Source organism: Cebidichthys violaceus, unplaced genomic scaffold (genome assembly GCF_023349555.1).
Source record: "Cebidichthys violaceus isolate CVI_PGR_0920_01 unplaced genomic scaffold, fCebVio1.0.p SCAF_4, whole genome shotgun sequence".
Lineage (NCBI taxonomy): Eukaryota > Metazoa > Chordata > Actinopteri > Perciformes > Stichaeidae > Cebidichthys > Cebidichthys violaceus.
The window spans coordinates 14,037,177-14,062,884 of NW_027176594.1; the positions used below are offsets into that span (position 1 = coordinate 14,037,177).

The 25,708-nt window shown below is 44.3% G+C and overlaps 2 protein-coding genes across 12 annotated transcripts in view; one reads left to right on the forward strand and one right to left on the reverse strand.

The window, feature by feature from the left end:
• adgrl3.1 (adhesion G protein-coupled receptor L3.1) overlaps positions 1 to 21,871 on the reverse strand; it is a 122,556-nt gene extending 100,685 nt beyond the window's left edge. For 7 of the 8 annotated variants that reach the window (XM_068726595.1, XM_068726594.1, XM_068726590.1 and 4 more), the window contains exons 1-2: positions 21,196 to 21,871; positions 8,267 to 8,349 (exon numbers count right to left, since the gene is read on the reverse strand). The gene's annotated coding sequence lies outside the window, so the exon portion shown is untranslated. The remainder of the gene's footprint in view (positions 1 to 8,266; positions 8,350 to 21,195) is intronic. The other variant, XM_068726589.1, reaches the window with a different exon arrangement.
• Positions 21,872 to 22,748: 877 nt separating this feature from the next.
• Positions 22,749 to 25,708, forward strand: part of si:dkey-92j12.5 (multiple PDZ domain protein) — a 40,668-nt gene continuing 37,708 nt past the window's right edge. For all 4 annotated transcript variants that reach the window (XM_068726984.1, XM_068726985.1, XM_068726986.1 and 1 more), the window contains exons 1-3: positions 22,749 to 22,953; positions 23,731 to 23,832; positions 24,643 to 24,809. In XM_068726984.1, coding sequence (XP_068583085.1) covers positions 23,820 to 23,832; positions 24,643 to 24,809 — 180 coding nt within the window. In that variant the 5' untranslated portion in view covers positions 22,749 to 22,953; positions 23,731 to 23,819. The remainder of the gene's footprint in view (positions 22,954 to 23,730; positions 23,833 to 24,642; positions 24,810 to 25,708) is intronic.

The following is a 25,708-nucleotide window of genomic DNA, read 5'->3' on the forward strand; positions in this document are numbered from 1 at the left end:
TCAGTCAGAGAGAGAGAGAAAAAAAAGTGATTTCTGCATAAGACATTAGGACCAAAGCTTGCATCGCAGAGCGAATATGAACTGTGTATATCAGAGCTCTGAAATATTTATTTGAAAAAAGGCCTTTCTCAGGCGCTTACTGGGCCCTGTTCATAATTTAATAATGCATAAGCACCAACACTGGTATATAAATATAAAAGGAGGCACTTAACGCTGGATTGCCTAACTGCTGAGAAAATGTCATTGGAAATCTACCTGGGAGGAGAACGCATTCATTTGCACGCTGTCACCTCGACACAAAAAAAAGAAGTATTTCCCTCACAGGTATAGCGGAGTAACATTACAATCTTTTTGAGTCACTTTGGAGGCCGAGCAATGATGTGTGCAAAACCGTCTCATGACAGATGTCCACAGTGATTTCGGGAGTATTTGCCAGCAAACTGATTTCGTTAGATACTGCGGTGTCACTTCACACCACGGAAACAAAAGCGCAAAAAAACATCTCAAGCGAAGAGATTTTCTTCAAAGCTTGCTGGGATTGAAGAGCTGCGGCGGTGGTGCGATTAATGTACCTGGGACATTAAAAATATGAAATAAATCCATACTTATTATTATGGTTCCCTGCTGGGTTGACGCTGAGCTGTAGTTTTAAGCATGCGGGGGGGGGGGGGTTGGCATATCATTGGATTTAGGTTCAGTCTCATGGAGAAAGCTATAAATAGCATTCCTGTGTTACCATACATATGTTAAAGACCCATCTTAGAGTCCCCCCCCATATGCATCCACCTTCTTTGTAATAATATTCAATGGTGTTTGAAATGCAGGTCTGTAAGAACCGCTGTCCCGTGATTGCGAGGCAACGTGATTATTTTCCGCACCGGCACAAGATGATAAGCCGCATCCATCACTTTTCTGAAATGGCACAAAAATGGATGATACAATGAGCTCCGGCGGGATGTATATGGGCGTGATTCTGAAGCAATCAATGGAGACAGCAAAAGGTAAACACAGTGCTAAATGTCAGCTACGGTGATTGCGCCCACCACAATATCATCTCGGGGCGGGAGACCCAAATAACCAAAATCAATAATCTAATCATTTCTTATTCAAATCACGCACAGTAGAGGTCTGGATCTTATTGCACTTTCATATCCCCGGTGTGCAGATGTATTCCAATCAACAAGCCAGAGCAGCCAGATGCATTGAAAATACAGCAATTCAAAGGAGCGGTGGGTGGACCGCAAATGTTACTGTGTGTCTCCATCCTGAAATAGACTTTTCAATGTTTATTCGTTTCCCTGTATCTGATGCTGATGTACATGTAATATGCTATACTTTATACACAATACATGTTTTGTTGTTGGTTTATATAATGCTATTGCAATAATACCCAAAAGGGCATTTTGCACAATGTTATGTGCTTCAGATACGTTTTGTATTTTACTATATTTTATATTACAATAAATCTGAATCAGCTTTTATTTGCCACATATGCATGCACATACAAGGGATTTCATTCAGTCCTTTTGCATCTCTCTCAGTGTACAGAAATAGGATAACAGCGAGGGACAACAATCTGGACAGATAGAGGTGAATAACAGACAGGACTGCTACACAAGCAGTGAAAAAATAGGTGTACATGTAAATATTATGAAAATGTATATGTACAAAGCACCAAAGACAAACAATATAATATGCAATAAAAATGACACAAATTAAACACAAATTGTAAAGAATACAAATAGTGCTTGAGAAATAATTACTGAATGGACAGTGGTGGAAACTCACGGTTCGGATCGTATCACGGATCAGAGTCACGGATTGGATCAAAAATATCTTTTAGAGATCCCAGATCACGTTGTTTTGCTGACGATACTAATTGACGATCATTGATGATCCATGTTGGCAGATACAGATCTCTTTGTTGTTTGAGTATACAACTGCTCTGAAGTCCATGTAAAGCATCAACAACTCTAAATGTTATCCTTTTACTTTGTTATAGTCATCTATGCTGGGTTTTTTTCTTTATAAAAACACACAATTCAAATGATTAGGAAGCAAAAGATTGTATTTTTATGGATTTAAACAAATCTTGTCAGTAGTTTTAATGATGTATTATAAGCTGCTGGAGTTTTTTGTAAACAGCTCATAATTCGTCTCTAATATCTATTTATGTTGCTGTGAAAACGTCTCCTTCAAAGAACTGGATTTATTCAAGATTCTCACAAACACTACATTTTATGAGATTACAACGTTATAATTTACCTTCACCCAATACTCATTTTCACTGAACAGAGCCTGAATGCATCATAATGCAACGGTTACTAGCCCTCCTCGTGTTAATTTAAACACAGATTGGTTGTTTACAATGTAACATTATCAGAGATCAGCGACTAGAAAAGCATAAATGATGTCCTGATCACATATTTTACTGAATATCTGCAGATAACGATCGCCGGTAAAACTTTATGTCAAACTGTGATGGTTAACGTTAAACTCTGTTAATAATCTGCAGTTCACATGCGTGCCGAACTGCAAGGATCACGGGTCAACCCTGGTCCGTGACACCACTAATAGTCAGTATTTTTGTAATTTATTATTAATTATATTACAAATAGGGGTATCATGGAATAAGATTTTCACTGTTCAATAAGAAAGATTTAATACTTGAATGTTAACGAGTTTAGAATGTCCAGTTAAAGTTATAGAATGCTAAGTTATAGTTCAAGCATGTTAACTTCCAGAATGTTGAGTTAGAGTTTTAGAATGTTAATTTACAATTTTAGAATGTTAATTTACAATTTTAGAATGTTAACTTACAGTTCTAGAAGTTATAATTATAAAATGGGATCACAGAATTACTATTATTATTAATAATAATAGTAATTTTATAATTATGATTATTGTTATGTTTCTACAGTAGCCCAGAAACTAAACACTGGCTCTAGATAGAGCCAATTGTGTTTTCGCGTCGGCCACTGTAGTTCCACTACACGCTTGGCACACACACACACTGCACCTTTAATAGAGCATATGGTCAATATTTGATTTTCTTTTGCTGCTTAGATCGCATATTCAGGTTGTAGCTAAAAGTCTTGGAACAGTGATTCCCTTTCAAAATTGTAATTCTGGATAGATTCAAGTTCCGAAAAGGCAAGTTGAATGTAAGGGTCGCAAAAGAATGCCAGCTGGGTAATCTTTTCCTACAATAACTGAAAATGCACACAAAAAGCACATTCATACGATTTATTCTTCTTTGATGATGGGTAGGATCGTTTATTCCTGTGTTTCTTTGTGTATTTACTGCAAGTTTTGACAATTATAGTGTTTCTTAACTTTTTTATTTTAGGTATCCAGCTTTTCAGTGCCTGCAAGGACAGACTTAACGCAGACTTGTAATACTTCCCCCAACTGGTGTTTTTCCCTGAATCCATGCTGAAGCGCCCGAATAGAACAACAAACCTCTGCAGTACGCGATAGGGATAATTGAACCGGTAAACAGACATGTGGAGGGCAAACATCTGTGAGCGCATCTGCTCCATCATCACACCGAGCCCGTTGGAAATCTACGCTCACGATGCACCCTAGCTCCTGCATCACATAATTAGCACCGGCTTACAAGCAGAACAGCCGCAAATGCGAAAGGAGGCAGCGGGGAAGACAGAATCGTAAGTGCCGTAACTTGTTTTGCTTCGCACAAATAAGACGGCTTATCCTTCCAGGAATACGCCGGCCCCAAATAGATGCTTTTCCTCCAAGTTGTTGACAAAAAGCATCTCTGTGGAGAACGTTCCCTGTTGTAAAGTGTACTCGGAGGGGGGTTTGGGCCGCTTCACTCAGGTGGCCGTGTGTGTAAGTGGTGTGAGTCTTTGTTTATGCATTTACGTCACCGTGTGTGTGTGTGTGTGTGTGTGTGTGTGTGTGTGTGTGTGTGTGTGTGTGTGTGTGTGTGTGTTGATCAGGTTTGTGTGTTTGCTCCCCTGGTGCCCTGCCTCGATCCAAGGAGGGGGAAGAAAAATAAAAAGAGGGCACAAGGGACAGACTGGTATCTTTAGCACAGTCAACAGGATGCTCGGCAACCAGGCAGCAGACGACGCTTAAATTTTCATGTGTCGACAATAAACAGCAGATCCAGGATCAACCGAATTCATCTCGACTCGTCACTGACGCAGCTCGACATTCAAAGCTGTGAAGTCATAAAGCCTTGTTTAGCGTGGCTCATTGGAGAGAACACATTTGTGCTCGCATGACCGGCAGAGCGAGGAAGGTCGGACCATATTCACACATTGACGCGGTCACACCTGGGAGCGCCGCGGCCTCGGCTGTCTCGCGCCATCGGGGCACCGAGCTGCTCCACTGGAACGGTTAAAGGTTAAGTGTGCCAGGGGTCATGGCCCTGTGGTGGGAGTTGTTTTTTTGTGGGGGGGGGGGGTTGAGCCGCCTGGATTTTCACAGCTACTGTACCACTCAGATTTTTCAAACTGTGACCTTTCAGTCACAAGCTCATTCCCTCCGAGGTTATCTGTTACTGCGGGTCAATACGTGAGCGGTGGAGCCGAATGTGGAGACGCCGCACTGAGATTAACGGGCCGCGTTCTGCTGTTGTTTAAGTGCGGAGATGTGTAGCCCTTTAAGACAGTTTGAAACATGAGTCATCGGTTTGCTATCTCTCATGACAAAGAAAACCATAACAAGTGCTCAAATGAAAAATGACCGATTATGAAATCATCGAAACGGTTGCGGATTCATTTTGTGTTCGATAACAAATCGAACTGTTTCAGCTCTAGTTTCAAATTGTAACAATATACCCCCCCCCATATATTCCAATATCAATATACTGTATATCATACGTATATCAAATAGATGCAAAATCACATGCTAAGAGACCAAACAAATGTTCAAAGCTTTGAACCATTCTTCACTGTCACACATTACACAAGGTGTGAGACAAAAACTTTAATAACTAATGTTAACTAGTGTTATAAACACACTTATAATGCATTATAAATTCAACTTTATTTCCAGACACATGAGTTCCATAATTATAGTTATGCACTCATAAATATTAATAATTCATAAAACATAATCATAAGTCATTATAAAGAATATAATGACTTGTCATAATATCTTTATAATGTCAGATCACTCACTGACATATAATGCATTATAATGTTTTATTAATGCATTATAATCACTTTTATAATGCATTACATTATCTATTATATATATATATATATTAATTTACACTTTAAACATACAATGACCATTTAGAGTAACTTTTTAAAGCGTTATAACAGCGATTGTAAGGCAATAATATGTATTAAAATTCTGGGAATTAAATTGTACTATGTAAAAAAAATGGCGGTGAGTGACCAGCTATTATGAAGTATGATGAAGCTCGGACTTATAAGTCATTATAAACTGCTTTATCATGCGTTATGATTATTGTTATAAAGTGTTTGTTTTTTTATTTACATGTGTAATGAACAAATGTTTATAATGCACTATGGGTGCATTATAAATGAGTGTCATAGAAGTGTTGGCGATTCGTTTTGTGGTGCTGTTGAATTATATTGCATTACACTATGAACATTATTGTGCATTAAGTGTTTCCATTATTTTGTCCTTTGTGCAAAACAAAAACTTCAAAATGTTTTCATTACAGCTTGAATATTCACTTATGGTTCTGTTGAAAGTCAATATATGACGGTGTTGATTTATCAGCCATCCCTGACGGATACATCGGTAGATCAACTTTTTGAGGGATGTTTAGTGGTTACCCTGGCAACGCTCTTCTCATCTCTCAATGTCCTCCTCCATTACAGTATCTTCCAGGTCTAGTGTTTCAGAGACATCTGCCTCTTGCCCGGCCCTGGGCGTGTATGTGTGCGCGTATGTGTGTGCGTGTGCGTGCATGTCTGTGTGCGCGTGCGTGTGGCCATGTGGATTTGCCGGTGTCTGTTTGTGTGCACGCATGCACACAAGGGAAGACGGCTGAGTCTAATTGCACAAACCCATCTGCTGATTCTGGAAAACAGGCCTGCATCTTACAGACTCAAATGGTTACTGAGGAAAAATACACAGGCACAGCCAAACACACACACACACACACACACACACACACACACACACACACACACATATGCCACAAGTGCCTGCCTCAAAGCCTTCAACTTGGACCCCGAACAATCTGGCCCCTCTGGCAGCTGTGTAGACGGCAATGACTGGCATGGTTTACAATATGGACTCCATTGTCTTAGGACAAAGGCCTCTCCACTCCAGGCAAAGGTCACATTATAAGACAATACGCCTGTGTTCATGGGGGGTGGCGAAGGAGAGTGTGTGTGTGTGACGTCATGTGCAATTTGTGTAAGGGCTGCCTCAGCTAGAATTTTAATTGTTCTAATACAAGTATTTTAATATTGTTAAGTCCAAAATATCACTTTTAAAATGACTTGCCCAGAATTCCCTCTTTATTTAAAAAATGGACATTTTTCCATCACCTTAACATAATGTTACATTCAGTTTCTCACCTAGTTTTCAGTTGCAGCATGTTACATGAGCGTACCTTGCCCAGATGAGCTTTCTGTCTGCTTACAGTATCAGTCCACGCATCCGTTTACAGCGCTGCCGCTCGACTCGCTTCACATACAATCGCTGTTTAACCTCGTGAAACCGATACGGATCGCCTTTCAATCTGCGCTCTCATTAGCAATGTGGAAAATGAAGGGCTGCGTGTTTTGTGCGTGCAGAGCGGGAAACACCTGTTCCACACATTTCCACCCCCCCCCCCCCCTTACATGAAGAATGATATATCCCCCTTTCCTGTTGTTCTTTCTTTTCACTCATTGTCACAGTGAAATAAAGACAAAACGCAGCCCCGTTATCACAGAATTAGATTTCAAAGCAAGCATCCTGGGTCAGATGAGAGTCGAGGAAGGAAAGCACGCAGGGTGACACACACACACACATACACACACACACACACACACACACACACACACACACACACACACACACACACACACACCGGACAGGAAGTGCATTTCAAATGGAAACACAAACTTGCCATGTTCACACAGTCATTAAATACATTAAAACTAAGAAAACGCTGATGTAATGACGATAAACACGTTTTTAAGCTTCAAACTAAAATGAAAAAGCTCAAACTTAACCACACTGACACAACCTCTATTACAAAAAAGTGAATTAATAAACTTTAAGAAATTCAAAACTATTCAATGTGTCCTTGTGTATTTTTTTTCATATAAAAAAAAAAAGTTGTAGTACACTCAAGTAAAAATGACCTTAGCAAACTGGCAAACCACACACACCTACACACACACACACACACACACACACACATAGAACATCCTCATTCACATTACTCTGAGGCGACTCAATCAATTAAGAAGAGGATCCTGCATGAAAACATGGCCTCAGGGTTTTTATACAGCAAAGATGCCAGCTATTTCTCCTGCCGTTGGGGGGAAAAAAACCTGCCGAGATGCTCCGACTTGCTGTCAATACCCGAGAGCTGCGCCCTCCCCCCACGTCAATAAATTGAACGTGCGATTCATCAGCCCGACTCTAGGAGACAGTATTTCTAATTAAAAAGGAGCTCGTAAACTTAACGTTTTACAGGCCCAGCTCAGCTTGTAAATACACTGTAAATAAGTTGCAGTGAGTGGCTTCATGGGCGGATGAAGGGCCGGGGATTTGCGGTTTAACCCCCGTCAATGCGTTCAAGGAACAGCGGGCTGATCGATGTTAATGTGCCGTTTCAGTTTTTGTGCTTTGTTATATTCTCTCCGGCTCTTTGCGGCGCGCACCTTCTTCGCCGTTCCATCCCCGTTCAACCCCTACTGTGGTCCGCTGCGTTCTCTTTGAAGCTCGGTGGCTCATATCTGATTGGATTACCGGTTTGAGAGGACACATTTGTCGGGGGCCAATTAGAGCGCTCCTGTGGCATCACAGATGGAAAACTGGGCTCTCTGGGGGGAGAACGCTGGGTCATATTTGGGTTCTAAAAAGCATGATGCATACTGTAGATTCTGCAAAAACAACACGCCAGGTGTGAGTGTATATATATATATATATATATATATATATATATATATATATATATATATATATATATTTGTGTTCCTATCCCTCAGGCCTAAATGAGCCTGCTGTAAAATAAGAATGCATCCTGAGTCAACATCCCTTGGTTTAAATGTGCCTAAAATCATCACAGGGGTGAGATACACAAAACTATTCTTACCAGTTGTGGTGTACTCTGCTTGGTCAAAGTGAAATGAAACCCCCCAGAGAATCACATCTCAATGGCGGCTGGACGTCCAAGTCCTGCAGAGAGAGAGAGAGAGAGAGAGAGAGAGAGAGAGAGGGAGAGAGAGAGAGAGAGAGACAGAGAGAGAGAGAGAGAGAGAGAGAGAGAGAGAGACAGAGAGAGAGGAGATGGAGCAAAAAGGGAGCGATGGAAAGGAGAGAAAAAAGAGGGGGAGAAGGGTGGGGGTGTTATTCAAGCTCAGTGAACTGAAGTCCCTGTCATTTTTCACAATAGAGACGGATAGCCATAATATGTAATGAACGTGTGGGGTGCGATGTGAATAATGGACCCCCCCCCTTCACACACTATGTGTGAATAGCCACTCAAACGCAAGAACCAGGCCGTTCGCAAGCCACTTCCGCTCGTGATCGCTTGTTTAGCGTTTGAGTGTGTGAGTGCGTGTGTGTGTGTCTGTGTGTGCGTAATGACCTCTTAAGTGTCAGGGTATCAAAGTCTATAATGGTCCATCTCGGCGCTGGCTGGCGGTTTACAGCTTAAAAAGCTCTCTCGCGCCATGATAACTGGTTTATATGGGTGGCATTTCACTGCCAAATGCCAGAGACACTTTTCGGAAAAGGGAAATTGTTAGCTCTGTTACTAGAACGTAGAGTGGCAGTTATTCACAGTTAGAATGTCTCTTGTATCTTTTTTTCCCTTTTTCTATCCGTGCCCCCCCAAATCTCCTCTTCTGCATCTTCCCCTTTTTTCCATCACTGTGTTTCTTTTTTTCTTCTTCACAATATTCTCCCTTTGGCCTCGGGGACACCCTTTTTGGCTTCCCCTCTTTTTTCGCTCTCTTTCTCTCTCTCTTCACCTCCACCCTCCTCCCCTACCTATTTCTCTTGAGTGTAAACTTTGCAGCCTCGTCTCACCAGGGTCAGTGTGTGTTGCGACTGAGATTGGAGGTGGGGTTTTTGCGTGTGCTCCTCTTTAGCATGCAAACAGCGGTTATGCTGGCAAACGCCGTATATCTGTCTTTGTCTGCATGCTTTGCAAGGCTTCTTTTTTTTTTTACAGGAACACAAAAACAAGTGCATCAACATACTGTAATAACACACACACACACACACACACACACACACACACACACACACACACACACACACACATACATAATGTCAGAGCCTGGACCTCTGTGGAGCTTTCAGGCAGTGTTGTAATTGGGTCTATTAGCCGGTGCAGGAGGCCGGGAGAGCATATCTATACGGGCAGACGGGCAGACGCTGCGACAAAAAGCGGATTGACCGCACCGCATCTGTGCACACGCTTGCATTTGTACGTATTCACGCGGATGAGCGCCCACCAACCCATGAAATATGCGCACGCAACGCACTACAATGCGGGAGAATGGCCAGAGGCAACACAGCCACCTATGCAGCACCTTCATTCAAGTCTCGCTCGCTTCCCATCCTTCGTTATGCATTATTCACACGGAGCCGGTCGACAATGGAGGGATCGATGAACGAGGGATTGGAGGGAGAGGGCTTGGAAAAGAAGCGGGGTTTGGAGGCACAGGCCGGGTGGCGGAAGAACGAGTCTGTAAGAGGAGCGGAACTAGGCGGGGAAAGAGATTTCTCATTAGGACTCATTTACGTGACGTCGGAAAGGGGAAAGGGGGAGATTAAAGACGCAGCCATCGGGGGAAAAAGTCCATGCATACATCAGCGGCGCACCGTTGCTTTGTTCCATCACTGAAGAGGAATTCTTCATTAAGTCCTGATTTGTTCTGTCTTTCTGCTGTCGGACGGCACACGTCTTCAGTTTGGGAAGCTTCAACTAAATGAAACAAGTGTTTCATCTTGCCTAAAGACACACCAATCTAGTGTCACGAAGGAACCCCGTTCCGTATTGCATGATTCCATACTTGCAGTGACACGTCCAGTGTTAAAATGCAGTGCCAGTGCAGGAGGCAGTTCGCCCGTTAGGGAGGGGGAAGATAAGGATGTTGACGTCGGGATGAAGATGGGCGTTTTTTCGGTTCTAAGATGCATCGAGATTCTGCATCGGTGCGGTGAAGGAACATAACCGTGCGTTTGGTTCCATTTCAGCTTAGAGCGTGCTCAACAGTCAGCTAGTTTATCACTCCCACTACCAACATCAGCTGCTCTGTTTCAACAATGGTGGGCTCAAAAAAAAACACGTGCATGCAGGCTATAATTCAACTGTGGGGTTCTGTCAGAAGATGCAGTGACTTAAACTAAGTAGGGGTCACCAACCCTCTTGAGACTGAGAGCTTTCTGAAGGGTAGAGAAGAATGTGGCTACTTTTTTGATATAATCTTCCCGAATTATAAATTAGCTCTGTATACCTTTTTAAATTATGAATATCATCAATGTTCACTGATTACTGTTAATGATTCCTCATAATCATTGCATGCAAGTTTAATAACATCTCTCTGATTATTATAAATTAATCACTTTCAACATTTCAAAGTCACACAACATTGCATTTGTCACATTTGTTATTGTGTAGCAAAGCGGGAAGGGGGGGGGGGGGCTCGAGAGGTGCAACGTTTTTTCAGCTGAAGAGCTTTGGTTGCGTCCGGCTGCAGGGATACGGAATACCTGCGGAAGTAAAGATGTCGGCACAAGGTAGAGTACAAGCCCTGGTTGAAGGGAAGGCTGAAACAAGTATGGGAGGGAGGGAGGACGGAGTGGACTACTTTCCTCAGCAGTGATTGGACAGATGGGTAAAAAGTGACGCAGCGTTTTACCCAAAAGTTTTGCATTTTTTTTGCTCCTGGCATCTTTGACTGAACAACTCTACCGGTGACTCGTGCTACATTTAGAACAAGCCCGCCGGCGACTCATTGGCTTCCTGCAGGCGGCCGAGGCACTCACGGGCACCGCGTTGGATACCTCTGCGCTAGGCTAATTTGTGCAGTTTAAAATGCCATAGGCATCTAGTGCCATGTCTTTAGAGCTGCTATGTGAAAACCTTATTTTTTTGTACATTACAGCACACTGCAGAAGGATTTAGGCTTTGGTTTTGTCAAATTGTGTGTGCTAAGTTGGCCCACACATACTGGTGTTGAAAAGAAGCAGCTTTTAATATTATAGACTGTTGTAGAGTGATTTGAAAGCACTTTCTAAATAACAAGATTCACCTGACTGCTTGTATTAATCGATGAAAAAGTAGCCATGAGTATTGAGCATGTGATACATCAAGATGCATTTGAAGATTCACACCACTAGAGACAGTCTTTCTCTAACCCTAACCAAGTACTTTAGTTACATAACTTTAACCATATCATATTTTTCATGCACAGATATGGTAGCAAGAAGAATTTCCTTTTTTTTAATTGTGGCGTCTTCTTTTCTTCTGGTGATAGAAGGATAGAGGACTAAGTTGGAAAAGCAGGCGAGCAGGACACAGTTCTTTTTTTGTTTGTTGCTGCTGTTGAAGATTTTGCTAACCATGTCAACATTTGAATGAATGTCTGTATTGATACAAACAGATAGCTTAATTTCCCCAGCAGCAAAAAAAAATTCCCCAGCAGCCGTAGGAGCTGACTATACCGCTTTGAGTACAGGGTTAAGATTTAACACCGTTTGAGTTAATAGGAGGAGGATAGCAGCACGATTTTGATCAAATGAAGGTGAGAGGGCTCCTCTGAGAGCAACCAGCAGCGGAGCAAAGACGAGGACGACGGGCAGATTTAGATGGGAAAGCTTCCACCACTGGAAGAGCGAGGGAGGGGCGCTGGCTGAGAGGGTTTCGGACGGCGAGTAGCCTGACTGAACAATAGATGGACGGGATGAGGAGAAGGAAGTTTTTTTTTCTTCCTAAAGTCTCTGGACACAATGTCTTCCTGAAATAAAAAATACATAAATATAGATAAATATATTCATCCTGATGGATGCTGCCCATTTTCTCATAGTAAAACAATGGTGTTCTCTATTATGAGCGGCAGTGGTTGCATCGATGTCGCCACCATTACTCATGAGCCCGCTGTATGTAATTAACACGACTCCACAGTATGCTTTTATAATGTTTTTTCATGTATACCACTTTGTAATTACGCTTCGAAAACAGATTGCGCCACAAGACACCAGAAATCGCGTTGATGTCTGTTGGTGGAGATTCATGGTGCTTCCCAAGGGGAACTCTACTACGCCTTCCTTTTTTCTTTTTCTTTTTTAAAAGGGAGGCGTCCCCCTATACGGTCACGCTAAAACCACAATTCTCCCCCTTGGGCTTCAACAGATTCCATATAAGTATGAAGAATATGGAGCAATAGTGTAGATGGTCTACCCAGGCGTAAAATTAAAGACTCTTGTCTGTGTGCCCCACATAAATCTTTGAAAGAGAGAGAGAGACAGAGAGATGGGTGATGAGGAAGGGAGGTGTACATGATGAAACAAAAAAAAACTGGTTGATTTGTCCAGTGATTGGGAACCGATGAACTGTAATGAACTGTACTCAACTCTGGACAATGAGACGTTTCAATCCATGCGTGCACACACACACACATACAAAGAAAAAGACGCAGGCTGACATATATCGTCCCACCCATGAGAATAGCTTACAGTAATTGCCTGACATGGGTTTTACACACAGATTGGTTTTAAAATACCAAATATCATTTATCAAAGGCTTGCTTCAGCACACCCTCGCTCCGCAATAAAGGTCCTCGCCCAATTCCCTCTCATCTTGATACATGTGATGGATGCCGCCTCATCTATCATACGCGCACCGTACGAGAGAGAGCCAATCAGGGGATCAAAAACGCACGTAAGCACACTGCAGGAGAGCAGGCCGTACAATTTCTTACATGGTTAGAAAACAGACGCGTGGTCGGTGTAAGTTATTGCTGCAGGCCCACGGGCCAGAGCGGTGCTCATCTGTCTTGGTGTGACACTATCAGGGCTCCATTGCAAAAACACAGAGGTGGTAAAATGGTTTTATTGCAAAAATGTGAAAGATACGTCAGGGACGAATTGACGGGTGCTGAAACATGCCAAATGGGCGCGGTGCTTTTATCTCAAGTGAGCTGTAACGTCCTCTGCAGAAAACCACACAGAAGCACACCGCTCAGCTTATTTTTGACTTGTGCGTTTTGAATGCGCTAAGTGGGAGCCAGCAGATGATGTGAGCGCCGTGCTCTCACGGAGCTATTCACCTGCCAGTTAAAGACGCCACCTCTCATTTCTCTTAATCTTGATCTTGATTTTGGGACAATGACATGGCTGGAAAGTCTTGTTGTTAAAACATTCTGTAAAATGATATTTACCGTTTGTCAACCATGTTATTGACTTTGACTCTTGCTAGCATAATGATATATTTATGCTAATCAAGATTTTGTAAAAAATGTTGATGTTGATTTGGAGACAATACAATGGTTGGATAGCTAGCTAGCCTTGTTGTTAAACATACTATTCAATTATATGTACAGTTTGTCAATCATATGCAATGTTATTGACTTTGAATCTGGCTAGCATTATCTTTATGCTAGTGTTATAATCAAGATTTTCTGATAAGGATTTGGGAAGATGACATGGCTGGATAGCTAGCTAGTCTTGTTGTTAAACATAATGTTATATTTACTGTTTGTCAAACATAAGTAGTGTTATTGACTGTGAATCTTGCTAGCATAACATTAGCTTTCTGGCTCGTAGCTGAGCCAGAAAGGTCCGTCCTATTTACTGGAACAGTGAACAACGTTTCCATTGCATAAGAACCTTATGGGACGGTAATGATTGTTCCAGGTATTACCAAATTATCAGGGTTGCCAGGGAAACGGAGTGAAAGGCGCGGAAAAAAACTTTTAATTTGATTCTTGGTTGCAAAATGCATGAAAATATAGATCAATCGTCTTTTTTGTTCTTTTTCAAGTGGCCGCTGCACGTTGGACGGTTCTGGCCTCCGCATCGTCCATCAACTCCTGATAATGGATACCTCGTCTGGCATTATCCATTACTCAGACAAAGCTAGTCCGCTCGATAACATGAGGGGAGGAACACAAAACAGCGCAAATGATGTACACGTGCATTATCAAGCCATTGATCACTACTACATCTGTTAATATCTCTGTTCCATCAAGCATAACCATCTAGTCACCCTGGCCCTCCTTCAGCCTATCACACTGCACCATCAAACTAAGCTCCGGATCAATACTCCCTGGCACATATTCTCACTCTCAAAGACTTGGAATGAAAACGCCATTCGATATCACTCAAGAACGCAGCTGTGCCACCGAACAGGCACAATAAATGACAATATTCTATATATTTTTTTAAATTCCCCATCTAACAACCAGTCGCATCAAACCACAGCGCTTTGAGTTGGATCTTTCTGTCTGGTTTATGCTGAAAGGAAGCAGATGAACAGGGAGTGGAAGATGTATGTAATGCAGTTAAAGTAAAAGCCCAGTAAGCAGGAAATTTAAGAGGGGCCTGGGGATGATGGTATTACAGCAGACACTGATTGTGGACAATCTGCTGAAGAAGGAAAAGATATGGAAAATATCATTGGATGCAGTATGTTGGATGTAAGAGGCATGCGAACGCATGAAAAGCCGGAGAGTGGGGCGGAAGAGGAAATATTGCAACAAATTAATGATCTGTAAAGAATCCGGTGTGCTCTGTGCAACTGTTGTAAGTTGAAGTAAACGGTCCTCGAAATACAATGTCATTACAACAATCGAACCAGAATTCCCCTTCCATTGTCTCAGTCGACCCACCCGGTCCTTTTATTCCAATCTGTCTTCTTAACAATACTGCATTTCCCGAATCCTGCTGCAGTTTCCTCCATTGATAAGAAATACTGTGTCATACCGCGGCACCGGGAGATTTATGCCCCCAGCCCCGCAATGACCTCATTGTTCACTGCCCCATAATTCAAATCTGCTCCGCCGTGTTGCATCACATTGTGTGTGTGACTCATTTCCGAGCACCCCATTCTCTCAACAAGCCCCGGCCTCCACAGAACGCCACAGTCGACCGCACAAACGACACACAGATAAGAATCCCCCCCCACACACACATGCACACTGTGGCGACAGACTTTAATGCTTGCGTAATGCAACAGTTTCAAATGGACTGAATCTTGGGACGAGGGGAGGAGGAAGGTGGGGGGGGTGCACTATTGTAAATGATTTCCTGCAGAGACCAAAATAATCGGCGGGCCTTGGAGTGAGCTTTCTTCCAATCACTCTGGCCTTGTACACTGATTCTCCATTCAGCTCCCTAATGGCACTATGTGTGTGTGTCACTAAATATACAGCTGCCGGCTGCGTCGGTGTGTGGCTCTCTCCGGGTGCGCAAGCTTATAAGTTTGTGTGTGTGTGTGTGTGTGTGTGTGTGTGTGTGTGTGATAGAGAGAGAGAGAGACTGGTGGTAATTGATGTGTGTCGCAATGATGTGTGTTTAGAGCATCTGTGGGAAGAAATGCAAGCGCGCGAGCCCGTGCGTGTGTGTGTCTTCTATCGAGTGTTGACAGCTTGGAGTGGGGCGCGGGGAGGTGAAGGGCACAGAGGAGGAGCGTGGACAGGAGATGTGTTGACTGCAAGAACAAGTGTTTGTTTTGTTTTTTTTTCCTTTCTTTGTGAAAAGGGATAACAACTAGGGAGTGAGTGAGGTTTTCCAAGAACAATGGGCGGTGTGGATACAGTAGCTAACGTAGCGAGCAGCTGCTTAAACTCGTAGTTCAGAGACAAATCGAGTGCGGAATAAAAGAGTGTTGAGATTTTTTTTTCAAATTGTATTTTACGACTTGAGCTGCAACGTTTACATAGTTATTGTAAACTGTGCACAGCGTCACTTTAGGTAAAATTAGATTTGGCGGGCTAAGAGGAACGGTTTAGAAAATCAATAGCGTTGCATGCAGCCATCTTTCTCAGGTGTGTTATCGAGAATAATTGTATGAAAACAAAACAACATAACCGGACCCTTTTCACAGCCTCCTCACTCCAGGAGGCACTGGAGCGCACTGGCACTTCACAATGGCTCAGCAACAGCCATCATCTTCACTTGATAGGGCCCGCTTCAAGAGTGTGTTACAAGGTGTTTCGCAGTCAATAAAGCCACGATAAACAAGAGACGATGACTGGTCTAAAAATATTCAGGGGGCCGCCTAAGAAACAACAGGCCGACCGGTCAAAGCAAAACAAATCAAAGTCTGTCTTTTATTATTGTGAGATGTGACATTGATTTTTCAACACCTAAGCCTCTCTAATTGAACACTCCAAAGGAAAGGCAACGGGATCGTGAAGTACGAGCCATCAGCGAGTGTTTATTGTCGTTACATTGGCCAATTCATTACATCCAATATCTGTTCCTTTTTTATGGAAGGAAAGTAGCAGGAAGTACAAAGTGGGGACGAGCCAAAGACATCATCACATCGGCACAATTTAGATGTGCTAATAAATGGCTGGTGGTTTGGGGAATTAATTTACACTGATTGATTTCTCAATCATTTTTATGTGAGGTGGATCACAACCTGAGGTCCTTAGGCTTTCTTTAATTTGGCTGTTACAAAACGCTGATGAAAAACAAGATGCAATCAAACCTTTGAGGGCTTTCCGACCTGTTCAACAGCTCTGCTTTTGCTACTTGTTGCAGTTACACAAGAAAATGTGTTATTTTTATAGAATTGTTATTATTATGATAATTATTATTATTATCAGAAATGTGTGGGAAAATGACTATGACGGTTTCCTAAAGCCCAAAGGGCCTGTCAAAGGGCTTGTGTTGTCCAAACAACACTCCAAACCAAATTATCCCAACAATATTTTCAGGATTCAGAAGCTGGGGCTAGGTAATGTAAAAATAAAAAAACCTTAAAGGTGACATATCATGCTCATTTCCAAGTTCATACTTGTATTTCGGGTTTCTACTAGAACTTGTTTACATGTTTTGATGTCCAAAAAAACTCTTTATTTTTCTGGTACTGTCTGTCTGAATATACCTGTATTCACCCTCTGTCTGAAACGCTCCGTTTTCGCACGTTTAAACGGAAATGCATTGCTAGGCAACGGCCAGGATGCACGTTCACTTCCTCTCAGCTGATCAAGTCGCACAGTTTCCGGCAGTCTTCAAAGAATATATATTTCTTTAATGGCGTTGTATTCTATCCTTTATTTTTTTTGAATGTCTGCCGTGTGAAGCGCTTTGTGACTGCTGCTCGTTTTGATAAGTGCTATATAAATAACCATTATTATTAGTAGTAGTATCAACCACACAAGATATGTTTTTTATATTAAATCTTCATTGCACAACGTGACACTAATAACCTACAATCTAGGGATAAATATTACAATTACATGGAAAATTTGGATTTTCTACAAAACATGGTGTTTGTCTTCAAAATCAGGCGACGGCAGAGGCGTTTCCCATCATGCCCTGGGTCTAGCAGTCGGTGAGACAAACTGCGGCCCCCTTGATCTCGTGTGGTTATCGTTGCCCACGCGCGCATGACTTCAGAGCAAGTCGGGATAAAAGTCGGTACACACATCTAACAGGATGCACTGTACGGGGATCTGCGGCAATCTGGCTCACGTTGAACATCGTGACATCACAACCGTATACGTAAAATCCAGACGGCTCGTTTAAAAGGCACAATGTCTGCAAACGTGCTGTGAGTGTGGATTGGGCTTCACCCAGACCTGCTTTATAATAAAGAAATGAAAATCGCACTTTATACAATACGGGACCTTTAAAACAGAGTCTGTCATTCCACTAAACCGTTTATTATCATTTAATCGCGTGCCAGCGGGTTACAGCGAACACTCTCTGAAACATCTTTCTTTTTTGACCTACACTTTGGAAACATTGATTTGGAAACCATGGCTGATTTAGCATCACAGTTTCCTGCCAAACAATGCAATAATCATCGGGCAGGACTACAATGTGCCTCGCCTGCAAACGGCCCCGTCAACAGACTGCGAGCAGTCAGGCCGTCAGTATACCAAATCGGCCCCAAAATCACAGACAGATAATAGGCCGTGGTGGTTCGAGCAGAAAGCCCTCCAACCGTTCCATATCTAGCCAGAAGTAAGACATCTCTCGCTGGAGTGCCGTTGTAGTCGAGGCCATAGGAGCAATGAGTCGGTGAATGTCCAGAGATCTGACAGCCAGTCGTCTGGCTGCTGGTCCCCCCCTCCCTGTTCTAAATTCGAATCAGGTAGCAAAGCAACGGCACGGTCCTCTCGCATGGTGTCCACCTCTAACAGGCTGGAATGATATTGGAGGCAGGCTCCACACATTCACAGAGAGGTGAACTGAGCCACCGAGGGGAGGAGGAAGGGTGACAGAGAGCTTTAGGTGGACGAGCAAGACGGGCCGAGGATCCAGCCTCGTTATTGCGATAACGGGAGAGAGAGATACCATCCGGCGAGAGAGAGGCCTTTTTTTTTAATGGGGATAAAACCCGGCACACAACGCGGGGGGGTCGAGGCGATGACCGTCATCAAAACTGGCAGCTTCGCTTTCGCTGGAACTTTATATTGCAGCGTTTTAAGACTTTTTCCTCGCAGCTTAAGCCATGAGATTGACAAATGTATTTATGCAGGAAGGCCTCGGTTGTCTCCGTGAGCACAATAAACACTGCCGCTGTTTATCTACAAGGCTCTCTGACACGCAGACCTTTTACCTTGCTGCGCATAAATTAACTAAACAGAGGAGTGGAACTGCAAATTCTTGAGGAAATCACGCCTGTTAGAGTAGTGGTTCAGGGTGAAAGCGGGCCCTTATAGGTTCCGTGGGCCCCGCTAAAGCAATTAATTGCACAAAGCGTGGAAGTTGGGACTCTCTGATAACCCCTGACGACGGAAATGGAGACTCCAGCGTTCAAAAACTGATTATATGCCCACTTTGTCTTAATATACAAGTGTGTTTGTGCCGAGGTATGCTTTCATTATCTGGAGTCTGGATGTTTAATCTGTGATCCACTTATTCAAATTGCACGCTGCTTCCATTACAGGGTCAGATATTGTTCTTGGGAGCCGTCTAAATCCAAAACCAAATATTGTGTTACATCAACAGCTACAAACAAAGAAAGTCAGCCCCGCTCGGTCAATGAAGCGAAACAATCCAAATTAGCACCCCCCCCCCCCTTCCATCTCCAACAAGGGGCTTTCGTCTTCCTCGTGCATCATCACAAGTGGAAAGAATCGGTGACCTGATTAAAGTGAGGACACACAGACCTGCTGTCAGCAGAATGCTTTGATTGCTGCCGTTGCACGTCGCACAGCTTCAGGTGTTTTTGTTTTGTTTAAACTTCCGCCTAGGCGTCTTTACTCAACGTGACCCGAGGTGCTCTTTGACACGTTGGCACTGTGATTTCAGACTGACATCCTGAGAGGCCATCCCCAGCCGTTAAACATCCACCGGTGCAGGTGTGACATCGGACAACGGAACAAAAACACTGTGGAGGTTACATTTTTCCTCCCAAAAAATGAAAAAGCAACTTGTCAGGATTTGGACATGCAAAACAGAAGATTTCTTTTTTTTCCTTTCTCAACCGTTTAAAACAAAGAACATCACTTAAGACACAAGCAGATGGCCTGCTGAGCAGATGATTTAATGATATCCATCTCACCCACAAACACGATAATCTCCTTGGAGACAGGTCGGCGCTTTGAACGGAACGCCGCCGAAATATCACCATAGCAAATCCATGTCAAAGCCCCCCCCCCCCCTCCATCGCCTGCACAGGGGAACCGCTTCTCTCACCTGCAGCCTTGACAGATGAGCAAACATGCTGTCCAGCCAATCTACAGCGCCAACCAACCACCAGCGCTGAACGTGGAGTTTGCACACACAATATATGTTCTCTGCTTTGGATGGCATGGATTCAAGGGGGGGGGGGGGGGTGCAGCCATCCAAGCAGACGGCCACCGAGAGCTGCTTCGATTGCAAGATATGTGCATTTATGTGCAGCCCACTTAAAAAGATAAATCATGTCATCCATCATCAGCGTGGGGGCACAATAGCTTCATTATTTATTTATTTTTTGGCAAAAGGGGGGGGGGCACTGTTCTGAGGCAAGGTGCTCCTCTCAGTTCAGGTCAAGATCAAAGAACTGTGCAACCTTCAGTACATCTCAGTTGTACATCAAGGTCATCTGCACACACAGCCCCCCCCCCCCCCCCCCCCCCCCACTACCCTAGACGCCTCCTCTGTAAATAAGAGCCGTTGCTTTTCTTTTCTTTTTTACCCCGTGAATGCGCATGATTGACGTATCCTGGAGGTGCATTGGCTCATTTTTTATTTATTTTTTGTCTTCCAGAGTATGGCTCTCCGGATTCCGGACTGCGGCTCGGCACGGCAGCCCGCACAAAATGAGCTAACTGCATTCCAATACACCCCCCCCCCCCCCCAAAAAAAAAAAAAACGACTGCCGCGTCAAAACGGCAGCAGCAGGTGAACGGCTTTCTACCCGCCGAACAATCGCGGCCAAAGGTTTTTCACTTTGCCCCCCCCCCCCCCAGCGCGACGTAGACGCACGCAGCCACAGAATGACAATCGCGTGTACAAACCCGCAGTTAATATGATCGCGTTAATTATTCGGGAGGGTAATGGGTGTCATGAGCCCGTCACCTCGCCTCACAGCGACATGCTCGCATCCGAGCGACGCCCCATCCAGCCAACAAGTCGCCGGAGCATCATGTGTGCGAATACGACGAACTACATTATCACCCCCCACACCACCACCACCATCCTCGTCCAGTAAGGGCCACTTTCCGCTCCCCTTAAGGACAAGGCCACATTCCCATGGGCATCCGTGAGAACCAAAAGTCAGCCTGCCGTATGTAGCTTTCAGATGCGATGCATGCAGCGGTTTGCCGACGTTCACCAGCGATGTCTGCAAATTAATTAAAAAGAAAATCACAATATATGCAGGAATAGAGAGTGGATCCTTACCGTGTCACCAGTCGCAGCGGTATAGGCACATACATACACATCCAGCGCACGGAGGAGTCAGGAATAAACCCCCTTTTTCTGCGCTCTCTTTTTCATACAGTCCTCCGGATCTCGGATGGAAATATATATTTCCCAGTCGATTAAATAATGTCACCGATTGGCCGCCTCGACTCCTCGGCTCTGTGGTTAAATGTTGGTGCCGCAATTTAAAAAAACAAAAAAACAAAAAAAACAAACAACGACCGTGGGTAAATCTTACCGAAAGAAAGGATGGAGATGAAGCTGAGGATGTAATAAAGCGGCGGCTGCTTGCTTAGTATCCCGATCAGCGCGCGCACGGGGGGAGGTATAGACGATCGCGTCCGTCCAAATGCACTAAGTCCAGTGGAGTGCTGGAGGAGGACAGAGGCGTATCTCTCTCTCTCTCTCTCGCTCTCGCTCTCTCTCTCTCTCTCTCTCTCTCTCTCTCTCTCTCTCTCTCTCTCTCTCTCTCTCCCCGTCTGTCTGTGTCCCGTCCTACCTCCCTCCCTCCCCTTTCTCGCTCTCTTTATCTTCCGCGGCTGCCTTTATGTTCTTACTGACTTCAGCTGAAGTCCACAGGCGCGGAGCGCAGCGGAGCAGAGGACCGTGGTCAACACACACACATACACACACACGCACGCACGCACGCACGCACACACACACATGCACGTACACACACGCACGCACACACGCACGCACACAGTGAGGGAGAGAGAGAGGGGTCAGAAATAACAAACCAATTTGGAGGCGCGGTGGATGCTCGGTTGATCGAGCGCAGCCCGACGAAAGGAGCGTTGCGTTGCAGGCGGGCGGGGATCCGAGGAGGAGGCAGGAGGGCTGGGGGGGGGACGAAGTGGGGGTGTGTGCTGGAAAACATGGAACTGGATCTGGCTCCTTAAATCTTTGGAGCGAGGGCTCCACCTGCCGTGTGAAAGCGCACAGGGGTTCCTCGTGAAACTTTTCACGAGGAGGTTTTACTTTTTTTTTTATTGTTTACATTTAGACCCACCACCTGATATAACATTGACTCAAGGAGGCCCGACTTGGTGTGTGATTGCGTAATTGTACCTTTCTGGTGACAACTGCAATAGTTCTAATCATTGTCACATTCTCAGCCAAAGACAGAGGAAAAAAGTCAAATTGGCAAATTGGTGACCTCCTGTAACCCAATAAAGAACTCTGCAGGGTTAAAAAAGCCAGAAATGATGTGCGTAATACATCCAGGGCATATACGTGATATCCCGGTAAAGATGCAGAAAAACCACTGGGCTTATTTGAAGCCTCCACCTATAATGGTAAAAATACACAATATTATACCAAAACAATTATATACATAAGATATCACTTAGTAATAGTATTGCCAAAGTACTTGAACAAGTTCTAATTGCAGAGTGCCCCACTGAAATGCATTAGAAGGATTACTGCGGGCTATAGTTGGGATGAGCCCTCTTGTTGCCTGAAGATCACTGGGGTGACATGCGCACTGCGCGGACCGCGCTCCCAAGCCGCAGGACGCACAAATGCTAAAAAAAAACAAAAAAACAAAGCGCGCAGCGTGCTTCTCGATGTCTTGCCGTCGCCCAATAAGCTGTTATGACCTGTACCATCGGTGAAGCGTCCTCCTCGGTTCACGCCGCAGGTAAATTTACACCCCGCGGACTGGTGGAGGAGGTGCTGGAGGCGCTGCGCTCGGGGAGCGGACCTGTTGATATAGAGCCCACCGGCGCTGCAATGGAGGTGAGAGGAGGCTTTCTGCAACAGGGCGCTTTTGAACTGTCCGTCTATTCGTCACGATGATAGCTCTAATGCGCCCCGGTCATTTTTAAAGAAATTAACAGACCACCTTGTTGATTACATATCAAATTAGTGCCTAATGGGCCCGCGTAATTACTGTAAATCATTCATTTGTAATGATTTTTTTTTTTATCATTCTGACGCCATCGCTTTAACGTCAACAGGTATTTAGATATAGATTTAATTAGGCCGCCGTGAAGGGCATATAAGTGCTGCCATACCCTCACTGCCTATCAATGCCAATCCCTAATTAGATTTCAGATGAGACGTTGTCATTTCCAGCCCATCGTTTTTTTTTCTTCTGCAAATCATGTCATTGGTATCATGCTTTGATGCTATACAGGCTACCCCCTCCCCCCCCCCCCCCCCCCCCTCACACACACACACACACACACACACACACGCACCCTCGAGTCAGAATGGTCGGGAGGCCCATGTGTGTCGCTGTTAATTACCGTCACTGGCTGATAAAGCCCTTTGGAGAAGATTTAAATCCGGCTAAAGAGCATTAGTTGACAAGCAAGGCGCTCACAAACAAGCAGGCCTCGGTAGAGAGGAAGTAGAGGTGAAATGATACAGATGTAAAAATATAAAATATTCCCCTGCACATGAATAGTGTTGAGACTTTTTTTTTTCCTGCTACAATTGTAATAATAATAATCACCTTGGCACTTTTAATCAAATACTGTGTTTTTGTGTGTGTTGTTGTTCATGTTGCAGGCGCCAAGCAGAGAAGAATGTAACTGAAAGACGCAAGTCACAAAGACACGATTCAACCTCCCCTACCCACAACATCCGCCGAGGCCACGATGGAAATCATGGGTAAGCGCATTCGGTGACCCCAGATGCAGTTCAAAGCCCAACACGTTCCAGTAACCTTCGGTGCCCCCCTCTCGCCGCCACCGCCATCATCATCATCATCATCATCATCAGAGGCTTACGATTTAAGGTGTCAGGCATGGTTTGCTGTAGCCAGACGGCGGGAGCGGGGGGGGGGGGGGATGTTCACACGCGCAGGTGGCACAGGACTCGTAGTCTGGTCTGTAGTCAAAACTTTGGTGGTGAAGAGTTTACAGGGTCTTAACCTTCTGCCAGGTACAATTACTGCAAGCGTGGCTTGTGCTCATTAGCTCCCGCTCCACCAAATAAACAAGGGTGATATGACCTGACGCAGCACCTCAGCCGTTTGCCTTTGCTTTTCTTAATGTTGCAGAATTCCTGCTCTAGTACGACCTCAACGTGTCTTGATACAAGTTTTTGTTTAGCCCCATTGCAAATGACCCGACAATTGCAGATCGAAACTTCGTAACTTTGCCAGGAGAACTGAGAGGAGAGGAATGTGACATTTGAAATCGCACTACAAAAACATGATTTTTTTTCGATACGTATCACAGTGCTGACAGGGGAAGTCATCCTGGATTCTAAAGACAGACTTTTTATCAAAGTCATGTTGAAAGACTTGAGAATATATTTCCCCGTCGCTCCTAATTAAGCCCTGGCATTTCACAGCTTATTATCAAAGGTCCGGGTCTGTGTCAGGGTCCCACAGTAGCAGCAGCAGCAGCAGCAGCTACAACATGTGGAGAAATCCTGCTTCTGAATGACACAAAATGATATACACTTTCTCTGCAGATGCTCAGCTTGCCTTGGAGGCCGTGGAGAGACTGCAAGCCAAACTGAAGGAGCGAGGAGAGGCCCCCACGCAGGAGAAACTCTCCCTGCTGAAGACTGTCCTGCAGAGCCCCCTGTTCCATCACATACTCAGCTTACAGCAAGCTCAGCGGAAGCCCCCGGCGAAGGTACTGCGCGAGCACGACTGCGTGGGTTTTTTGGTGTATATAGAATGGTGGGGAAGCAGTCGGAATCGTTCCCAAAATACTGAATGGGCGAACCAAACTAGATGAATAATCAGCTTACCTAAGCTTACCACTAACGCCCTGAGAGATAGAGAGAGAGAGAGAGAGAGAGAGAGAGAGAGAGAGAGAGAGAGAGAGAGAGAGAGGGAAGGAGGAAGTGGCTATATATTGTGCTGAAGAGTTTGCATAAGTCATCTGTTATGGGCCGCCTTTCAATCAGAGGGTCAGCAGTTCGATCCCCAGCTCCTGCTCCGCTAGTCTCATGTCAATGTGTCCTTGAGCAAGACACTTAACCCCAAAATAGCTCCCGTAGCTGCGTCTACGGTAGATAGATACTGAATTGTAAGTCGCTTTGGATAAAAGCGCCTGCTAAATGACCGTAATGTAATATATGTACTTATTTGTCAGCCAGTGGTGGTAAATAAGTAAATTTTATCATGCAGAGTACTTTTTACTCAAAAATTCAATTTTTCGGCAATTTATACTTCTACTCCACTATAATTCAGAGGCAAATATTGTACTTTTTACTCCTCTACATTTATTTCATAATTTAAGCTAATAACTACCAGAGGTGGGACCAAATTATTGTTTTGCAAGTCACAAGTAAGTCTCAAGTCTTTGCACTCAAGTCCTGAGTCAAGACAGACAAGCTCTGAGTCAAGACCTGAGTCAAGACAGACAAGCTCTGAGTCAAGTCCTGAGTCAAAACAGGCAAGTCTGCAGTCAATTCCCGAGTCGAGAGAGGCAAGTCACGAGTCCAGTCCTAAGTCAAGACAGGCAAGTTCCAAGTCCAGACAGGCAAGTCACGAGTCCAGTCTAGAGTCAGGACAGGCAAATCTGGA